Here is a 10,611-nt window from a genome sequence, read left to right on the forward strand (position 1 = left end):
TGGGTATTTAGTACACTAAAAGCCAATGAGGTTCTTAAAAGAAGAGCTTTATTACAAAGAAAAAGGTAAAAGAAGCACCTCTACAAAATCAGGATGGAAGGCAATTTTACAGGGTAATAAAAGGATTTAAAACCCAGAGGATTCCCCTCTAGGCTCAACTTTAAAGTTCCAAAACCAGGGATAAACCTCCCTCTTAGAATAGGGAAAATTCACAAGCTAAAACAAAAGATAATGTATCGACTTTCCTTGCTATTACTTACAATTTCTGTAATTTTAGATGCATCATTTCACTAGGAGCTGGATTACCTGCTTGGTCTCTCTCTTTGTCTCAAGAGGGAACACAGAGAGAACACAAACAAAACCTTCCCCCCCCCCCGCCAGATTTGAAAGTATCTTCTTTCCCCATTGGTCCTTCTGGTCAGGTACCAACTAGGTTAATGAAACTGATTAACCCCTTACAGGTAAGGGGATTCTGTACCTCTGGTCAGGAGGGATTTGATGTTATTGCATACATAAAGGTTGTTACACTTCCATTTATATTTATGACAGTTACTCAATACCATTCCAGGTGTTAGGGCAATATCTAGGATGTTCTAAACCTATTCCTAATGCTTGTGTGTGCTTACATCTAATAAACGGCAGTGTGAGGCAAGAGCACGCTTACTTGCATTACTCCTTGATGAGACAGAATCACTGAGTTCCTGCTGATTTATTCCTTACACCACCTGGAGTGAAATAATAAAGTTGCCCCTGTTGGGGGTTCTCACAATATGGGTAACACTTCCCCCAGGCCCCACCCCCACCCCACCTCTTCCCCGCCTCTTTATGCCCCCTCCCTCAAGCATGCCCCATCTCTGCTCTTCCCCCTCCCTCCCAGCCCCTCCTGCATGCTGCAGAACAGCTGATCTGTGGCGGGTGGGAGGCACAGGGAGAGAGTGGGAGGAGTTGATCCCCGGGGCCACTGGTGAGTGAGAGGTGCTGGGGGGAGGGAGGGGAGCTTGGCTGCCGGTAGGGGCTAAGCACCCCCCTCATTTTTTCCCATGGGTGCTCCTCTGTGTAGTGACCAGCAATGACCTGCAGAATAGACGTTAGACTCAGCGTCCTTCTTCAGCTTCAGCCCCTGGGCAACATGGCCCCTGCAGTTCCAGATAAGGTGCCCTGTACATGTGTAAATAGCCGGCGAATGGCAGGTGGGCTGTTTATCTCCTGCCCTGTGAGCTATCAAAGCCACCCCACCTCTGCCCAGCATCCCGTCTTCCCAGCTAACGCAGGGTCTTAGCCTTCTGTCTCTCTCAGCTCTTGCCCTCCTATCTCCAAAGCCGATTCCTTAGCCCTGCTCCTGAGGCCTGGCTCAGGGCAAAGGGCTCCCAGCCCATCCCCATTGCAGATACCCTGCCTGCTACAGACTCCCAGCGTGGAGGAGAAAAAGGGAGCCAAAAGCTAAAGAAATAAGCCACACGATGATCTCTTCCCTCAGGATGTTGTAGCTGAGCTTTAGAGCCCACAAGCTCTACAGTGCACAGTATCGCCTGCCGGCCACAGAACCCTGCTCCCTAGCTTCAGCTGCTTTTATACGGATTCCCTGTCTGCTCCTGATTTGCCTGTCTGCCCCAGAGCTATATCCTCGCTGCACTCACTGCAGGCTGCTTGTCAGGCTGCAGCAGCTCCCGTCCCAGCCCTGGAGCTGAGGGAAGCCAGCTGCTGGGGTGGGAGGTGGAGATGATCCAGCGAGTTAAGGTGGGAGGGGAAGAGGGAGCTACAGGGGCAGGGTGTTGGGGAAAATGGCACAGAAGGGGGAAAGGACTTGGGGGAAGAGGCAGGGCAAGGGGGTGTCAAGTGTCCAGTTAGAAAGGTGGCAACTTTATGAGTTAATGAGTTGTACACAGACCGATTCCCCAGTTTTTTATGCTTACAGAGCACATTATGGCCAGGAAAGGGTTTAATGTCTCTTTGACTATCCAGTCAGTGATTCAGGGAAGAGGACCCAGCACCATGTCACCAGCCAGCTCTGCATGGAGCTCAGTCTGAGAGCCAAAGAACCAGGAGAATACTTTAGGTCTCTTTATAAGTAAAGAGCCGGAGCAGCCTGTCCAAGATCTGTTTGGTCCTCACCCCATAGATGATGGGATTTAGCCCAGGGGGCACCAGTAGGTATACGTTGGCAAGGAGAACATGGAAATGCAGGGCCACATTGTGGCCAAACCGGTGCATGATGAAGGAGAAGAGAGCTGGGATGTAAAAAGTTAAGATGACACAGAGGTGGGAGCTGCAAGTCCAAAAAGTTTTGAGCTGGGCGTCCTTTGTGGGGAGGCTGAAGATGGCCCTGAGGATCTGGGTATAGGACACGGCAATAAAAGACACATCCACACCAGTCACCAAGAATGCCGCAAAGAGGCTGTAGTAACTACTGACGCGGGTGTCGTCACAGGCCAGCTTCACCACAGCTATGTGCTCGCAGTATGAGTGGGGGATGATGTTAGTTCTGCAATATGGCCACCGCCTCGCCAGGAAGAGATGGGGCAGTACAAGCATGCTTCCACGCAGAACCACAGCCAGGCCGATCTTGGCCACCACAGGGTTTGTCAGAATGGTGGAATGTCTCAGGGGATCACAAATAGCCACATAACGATCAAAAGCCATGGCTACGAGGATCCCAGACTCCATTGTTGAGAAGCAGTGAATGAAGTACATCTGGGTGAGGCAGGCACTAAAATCTATCTCCTTGGACTTGAACCAGAAGATGCTCAGTGTTTTGGGCAGGATGGACGTAGACAGGATCAGGTCGGTGACGGCCAGCATACAGAGGAAATAGTACATGGGCACATGGAGGCTCGGCTCCATATTCACAATGAACAGGATGGTGATGTTCCCCAAGATGGCTATGACATACATGATGCAGAAGGGGATGGAGATCCAGACATGGGCTGCCTCCAGGCCAGGAATGCCCAGCAGGATGAAGGTGGAGGGGTTGGTGAAGTCGGTTGTGTTGGAATCTGACATGTAGAAAGGGAGAAGGTGTCCAATGCTGAGGCACAACGGTATCTCCTGCATGCACCGTACTTTCCCCTGACTTCCTGTATGTATCTAGTGTGATGGTCGCAGTACAAATGCCTGGTGGAGAGACAATGTTAATATGAGACATTACATGCACTACTGGAAGCTGTTATCATAGGTGAAGCAGATTGGTTGCTCTTCACAGAAAAATGACATTTTCATTACTCAGATAAATGAATTATGAAGAACTGACCCTACTAATGCCAATTCCATATTTTATGGTGCTCCATGCATCAATAATTCCTACACATCATGGTGTGGAGAACCTTAATACGAACCGGCAGGAAATATGAGTGTGGATACTGGTTATCCAACATTGTTCCTTAGGCCTTGTCTATACTGTGAAGTTTTTTCACCAAAAGGCAGCTTTTGGTGAAGAAACAGTGGAGGTGTATACTCTGCAAAGCCACTTTCGATGATGGAACTCCTCAGTTTCAGTGAGATTATAAAACCACCTTGATGAAAGTTGTAAGGCTTTTTAATCAAAAGTTTTGTCCCCAAAGTGCCAATATGGACATTTGCACTTGATTTTATCGCAGTAATAGGCCTCCCGAAGGCATCCCACAATGCCCATCCTGACCACTCTGGTCAGAAATTTCATCTCTGCTACCCTGCATCCAGGTAAACTTCTTCCACCTGTCCCCCATCTAAAGTCTCGGGAATTCTGAAATTCCTCTTCCTGTTTGCTTGGCATGGAGAGCTTACAATACATGTTTCCAGGTAACCATGGTGAATCCATGCAGAAAATGCTCTCCCCCTGGGACCACTGCGGAGCTGCTGGATCTACTCAGTATTTGGGGAGAGGGGGCTGTGCAATTTCAGCTGTGCTCCAGTTGTAGGAATTTCAATACCTACACACACATTTCGTGCACCTTGTGGGAAAAGGGCTATGATCGGAACATACTGCATTGCAGAACAAAGGTAAAGGAGCTGAGGCACACATACCCAAAGGCAAGGGAGGCAAATGGTCACTCCAGTGCTGTGCCCCAGACCTGCTGTGTGTATAAGGAGTTGGATGCTATCCGTGGAGGCGACCCCACCTCCATGGCAGAGAACCCTGTGGATAAATCCCCTGGGTTAGAACTGACAGAAACTTGACCTAATCCAGAGGAGGAAGTCATCGATGAAGCACTGAATACATTAGGAAACGTGGAGCCTGTGCTGGGTTCGCCCAGTGCTGCGTCCAGTCAGGAGGTGTTCTCCATTCTGGAGGTGTCCAGACAGTCTCAGCAGTCACAATCAGGCGAGCCAGAAGCTGGAGAGGAGAACCCCGGTAAATGATTTTGCTTTTGAAGTGTGGAGATGCATTGAGGGAAAAGAAATGTACAATTCTGGCTGTATTTCTGTGTGCTGGGTATTTTCCCATGCAGCTAGACAGTACGGTGGAAGAGGGTGTTGATACACACCGAGATGTCACTGGAAATCCCCCAGAGAGATCTCTAGGAAACTTTCCTGCAGGTACTCCACAATCCTGTGCCAGAGGTTCCTTGGCACAGCTGCTTTGTTCCTTCCCCCATTGAGGGACACTTTCCTGTGCCATTCTGGAATTATTTGGACAAGGACCAAAGCGGCACACAGGCGAGCAACATAGGGATGGGGGAGGAAACAACAAGTGTGTAGTAGATGCGCACTTGCTTCCTTGCTTCCCGTCAGGAGAGAGATATCTGCCACAATGACCCCCACCTGTGGAAAAGGGTGGGAAACTTTAGAATATTGCTCCCTGAGAAGTGCTCCACGACCCCTTTCACAGTGCTTTTCTCCCACACACAATGTCCCCTAGTCCTGGGTAAACTCATGATGCTTGTGGTGTTCACCAGCATGTGTGCTTGTCCTGGGTCAGCCAGAAAGTGATTGGTGTGTTACCAGCGGTGTATTTTAGTGTCATGTTTCAATCCTGTACGTGTAGTTAACAATAATGCTTCTGTTTATTGTTACTTGTGTTTTAACAGATATGTCCTTGAAAGGAGGCACTCCCTCCATCCCAGCCAAGTGTCTCTGCCAGATAGGAAAGAGCACAAGATGGAGCAAGGAAGATATGTTTCAGGAGGTGTTTCAGCACTCAGAAGCAGAGAAGATGGAATGCAGGAAGTGGATGGAATATGACAAGCAGGATAGAAAAGGAAATGAGGCATGCCCTAGGGACGCAATGGAGAGGCTGATAAAAGTTTTGGAGCAGCAAACCAACATGCTGCAGTCCCTTGTAATGCTCCAGACTGAGCAAATTTGTGTCTGCCCTCCCCTTCAGCATATTCAGAGCTTTTTCCCATGCCCTCCCCAGACTCCACCCGAACACCAGTTTCCGATTTCTGGGACTTCACACTTTCCCCTACACTCCACCCCTGCAGACAGCTTTTTAAACGACAGCTGGAAGTACGCTCAGCTCTAAAAGTCAGCCCTCCCCCTCCTAAGAATCTTAGTTTCTCTGTGTGTATGCATGGTGTTATGTTTTTTGACAATAAAAGCATAGTTATTTGAACAATAAGAGGTTTCAGAGTAACAGCCGTGTTAGTCTGTATTCGCAAAAAGAAAAGGAGTACTTGTGGCACCTTAGAGACTAACCAATTTATTTGAGCATGAGCTTTCGTGAAGTGAGCTGTAGCTCACGAAAGCTCATGCTCAAATAAATTGGTTAGTCTCTAAGGTGCCAAAAGTACTCCTTTTCTTTTTTTGAACAATAAGCACTCTTTATTTGTTTCCATGTAAATTATGATAGCAGATGGCAGCAGTAAACAAAAGTGGCTTTATCATTTCCTGACATTGAACCCTGGGCTTGAACAAAACTGGACTTCATTATGTATTACAATCCAAAGCATAGCAACAAACATTACTGGTTCTCATCTTCAAAGTGTTGCCTAAAAGCTTCCCTGATTCGAATTGCCCCCATTGTGCCCGTGTAATAACCTTGGTGTTTGGCTGCTCAAAATCGGCAGCCAAGTGTCATGTCTCATCAGTCCACCTCTGAGCAAAGTTTTTCCCTTTCCTTCACAAATATTATGCAATGTGAAACACATGACAACGACCATGGGAATATTTTCCTCATTGAGGTCTAACCTGCCCAAAAGGCATCTCCAGCGTGCCTTTAATCTGCCAAATGCACATTCCACAGTCATCCTGCACTTACTCAGCCTATTGTTGAAACACTCGTTACTGCTATCCAGATTTCCCATGTACGGCTTTCATAAGCCCTGGCATTAAGGTGTATGCCAGTCTCTCAGGATCAGTATGGGCATTTCGACATCCCTATGGGGATCTTCTGGTCTGAAAAGAAAGTCCCCTTTTGCAGCTTTCTGTAAAGATTAGTGTTCCTAAAGATTCATGCATCATGCAATTCTCCAGACAACTCTGCACTGATGTCAATTAAATGTCCTTGGTGATCCACAAGCACCTGTAACACCATGGAAAAGTACCCCTTCTGATTGATATACAATATCGCAAGGAGCTTTGGTGCCAAAATTGGAATATGCATGCCATCTATCACCCCTCCAAGGCTAGGGAAACGCATTTCTGCAAAGCCATCCACAATATCACGCAGCCCCAAAGATCGATTTCCCAACTGCAAACTGATTTGAGACCGACCGGTAGCAGCCTTGAGTGGTCAGCTTCCACACTGCGATCGCCAAGTGCTTCTTTACCAAGAGGGCAGCTCTCATTTGGGTGTTCTTTGCCACAGGGCTGGGGTGAGCTCAGCACACAGTTCCAGGAAGGTGGCTTTCCTCATCCGAAAGACCTGCAGCTATTGCTCATCTTCCCAGACCTGCATAATGATGCAATTCCATCATTAAGTGCTAGTTTCTTGAGCCCAAAAGCAATGTTCCACCATGTTTAGCTGTTCTGTGATTGCTAAAAGCAACCTAATGCTGCTGCTATCCATGTCAGACAGCGTGTCAGGCAACTGTGACCCTCATTGCCTTAGCAACTTCAAGATTGATTCCACTGCCATTTGCGATGTGCTACTGACAGCTAGCGGAGCAGTGAGGGATCCATTCCTGCAGCTAGAGGTGGCGGGCTGAGCAGAAAACAAGGGACGTTGAAAAGTGCCGTGAACGGGAGATGGGAAACCATGGAATGCTGGGACAGAAAACAATGCATCATTGAACATTAAGCCTTAACCCATGATGTGCTGTGATCCACTCCACCTTCCCACAACACATCTCGGCACAAGGAGGAGAGCTGAACTGTGGGATAGCTACCCACAGTGCATTGCTCTCACTGTTGCTATGCCGAAAGAGAAAGACAGTGTGAATGTGCAACAATGATTTTCTTTAAAGGCTTTTTGGGAAAAATATCTGCCAATGTGCACACAGTCCATGCTGTAGGGAGTTTCCCATTCACCTAGTTACTGAAAATTTGTGAGTGGAAAAAACCCAAACCTTTGCCAAGACATGTGCCAGTGGAAAACATCCCAACTCGAACACACCTCAGGAAAAATCTTGGGCATCATTGAGAGCAGCTCCATGGAAACACCTGCTTCTTTGCAGTAGTGACCAAAACAGACACAATGTTCGGTTGCCTAAGGAATAGGATGGACAATAACCTGCTCTGGACACAGGCTAAGTTTTTGTCACCCAGTCTCTAACAGATGAAGCAGATAGAAAGTGGATTTCCGAGACAGGCTCTCAGTCTGGGGGAGGCTGCCATATGCGGACTGAAAAGTCTGGAACTGTTTAGTTTAGAGACAAAGGATGGAGCATATGATAGAGGAGAACAAAATAAAAGAGTGGAACTGGTTACATTCAAATAGACAAGCAGAGAACAGTTCCCAACTGTTAATAGCTATCTACAGATACCAGTCAAAAGGGCTAATTCCCCAAAGCTGAGGAAAAGTATCAGCAAAACTGATTGGGAGGAAAAAGGGGAATGAAACTTGGGAGTTCTTTAAGAAGAGTTATTGGCTAATTAAAAAGTCGCGATTCCACAGTCAAGGAAGTGGAGAACTTTGGCTAAAAACCCTTTTCAATGGCAAAGTGAAGGCAGCATTTATGTGGGAAAAAAGCAATAGATACAAATGGGAAAAAAGGAATATAGCTATCAGGCAATACAAATGGGAAGTTATGAAAATTGATAAGGAACATTAAAGACATCAGGGGAAACTCCATGCTTGGCGGGGCTAAGGATCACAAAAAGGAGGCTATTAAGTGCATTAAGAACCAAAAAAACCCTAGAAAAGGTTTAAGCCAATTCCTAGAGGGAGAAAGGAAACTTCTTAATGTTGCAGAAAATGTAGATGTGTTGCAGAAATAGGTTTGTTCTGCATTTGGAAAGAAGCAGTAGGAGGTACTCCTATCACATGAGGTGATGGAATAGTCTCCAGCCCATTAGCTGCCAAGGAGGATGTTAAACAGCCTCGACAGTAGAACCGTAGAGTTACAGACACCAGGGTTACGAACTGACCGATCACCCACACCTCTGATTTGGAACCTGAAGTACGCAATCTGTCAGCAGTACAGCCAAAAAAAAAAAGAAAAAAGAAAAAGAAAAAAGCAAATACAGGACAGTTCTGTGTGAAACGTAAACTATTAAAAAATGAAGGGAAAGTTAAAAAAAAGGCATGACGAGGTTAGGAAACAATGGAAAGGCTGGTCTGGGAATAAAATTCTAGGAAAATAATTAATGCTAGTAAACACATAGTTTATGGAAAAGAGGTCTTGTCAAATAAACCTGATTTCATCCTTTAATGAGAGTGCAGGTTTGGTTGATCAAGGATACTGAGCAGATGCAATAAACTTCAATTTCTCTGAGGCATTTGATTTAGTCGGGAAAAACATTCAGGTGAACACTCTACAATATCATTAGAGCACATGTAAAATTTACTAAAAACTGGCTAACTGACAGATCTCAGAAATCCGCTGTTAAGGGGCCAATGTCAGCAAATGGGACTGTTCCTAGTGGGGTTCTGCAGGGACCAGTTCTAGGCCCGATGGTATTTAATATTTTCATCAAGGATCTGGAAGCAAACAGAAAATCACTGCAGATAAAATTTGTGGACGACCCAATGATTGGCAGAGTGGTTATAATACAGTCAAATGCAAAGTGATCCTCTCGGAACAGGCAATGCAGGCCCTACCCAGAGACTAGGGCACTGTATTATGGATGCAGGGACCCTGAAAAGGATTTAGGGGTCTCTGTGGATGCCAAACTCATTGTGAGCTCCCAGTGTGATGCTGTGGCCAACAGGGCTGATTCAATCCTTGGACATATACTCAGGGAAGTGGTGAGTTGAAGCAGAGGAAGGATTTTGCGTCTGTACATGGCATTGGTGAAACCGTCTGCATCCAGGTCTGGGCTCCACATTTCAAAAAGGCTGTTGAAAAGTTGGAGAGGGTGCGGAAAAGAGCCACAGAATGATTGGAGGCTGGAGAAAATGCTGGACAGTGAGAGACTTGAAGGGCATCAGATATTTAACTTATCAAAAAGACGATCAAGCAGAGACTTTCATGGGGTGAAAACCATTGGTAAAGAGGAGAAAGGCAGAGCAAGACCCAACGGCTGTAAGCTGAAGGCAGACAAATTCCAGCTGGAAATCAGTGCCAAATGTTTAGCACTGAGGGTGATTAACTATTGGAACAAACTGTGAAGAGAACTGGTGGATTCTCAAACTCTGCATGTCTGGGGCTCCAGACTGGACTCTTTTCTGGAAGATCTGCTTGAGGGCTTCTCTACACTTTAAACGCTACAGTTGTGTTGCTGTACTGCTTCAGTGTAGACACGACTTACACCAAGGCCAGGGGCTCTCCTGGCAGTGTAGGTGATCCACCTCCCCAAAAGGTGGTAGCTAGGTCGATGGAAGAATTCTTCTGTTGACCTCATGCTGTGTACAAAGGGGTTCGGTTGATATAGCGACATCCTTCGGGGTGTGGATGATTTTGCTGTTGCAAACAAAGCAGATGCAATTTGGGGTTGCATTAACAGAGACGTAGCATGCAAGTCACGGTCGGTGATACTAAAACTATACTCGGTGCTGTTTGGGCCTCAGTTGAAGCACTGTGTCCAGTTTGGGTCACTAAGGGATAGGAAGGATGTAGAGAAACTGGAAAGGATCCAGAGGCAAGCGACAAAGGTGATCCAAGGGATGGAATGCAAGTCGTAGGAGCAAGCTGAAGGAACCAGGTATGTTTAGTTTGGAAAAGAGGAGATTGAGGGAGGACATGCCAGTGGTCTTCAGATCCTTGCAAGGCTGCTATAAAAAAGATGGGGAAAAGTCGTTCTCTCTTTTCACAGAGGGCAGGACAAGAGGCGATGGGATGAAACTACAGCACACCAGATTTAGATGCAATCTCAGGAAAAACTCCCTAACTGCAAGAAAAAGAGAATAATGGAACAGTCTCCTCGGAAGGTTGTGGAAGCTCCTTCCCTGGAGGTTTTCCAAAGGAGGCTGGATGGTCATGTGTCTGGGATGGGTTAGACACAACCAATCCTGCATCTCGGCAGGGGTCAGACTCGATGACCCTTGCGGTCCCTTCTCACCCTGTGCCTCTAAGATTCTATAATGTAAAATCGTAGTGTAGACCAGGCCTTAGTCAAACACAAGTCATTAGGCTCAATAGAGGAGTAACTGGG

The 10,611-nt window shown here is 46.7% G+C and overlaps 1 protein-coding gene across 1 annotated transcript; it reads right to left on the reverse strand.

Moving 5' to 3' along the window:
- Window positions 1-2,052: 2,052 nt before the first annotated feature.
- Window positions 2,053-3,051, reverse strand: LOC142071838 (olfactory receptor 52R1-like). The gene has a single exon (XM_075127511.1). It carries the CDS (start codon window positions 3,049-3,051, stop codon window positions 2,053-2,055), a length of 999 nt encoding a protein of 332 aa, XP_074983612.1.
- Between the last annotated feature and the right edge of the window lie 7,560 nt (window positions 3,052-10,611).

The sequence above is a fragment of the Caretta caretta genome, chromosome 1 (genome assembly GCF_965140235.1).
Source record: "Caretta caretta isolate rCarCar2 chromosome 1, rCarCar1.hap1, whole genome shotgun sequence".
Lineage (NCBI taxonomy): Eukaryota > Metazoa > Chordata > Testudines > Cheloniidae > Caretta > Caretta caretta.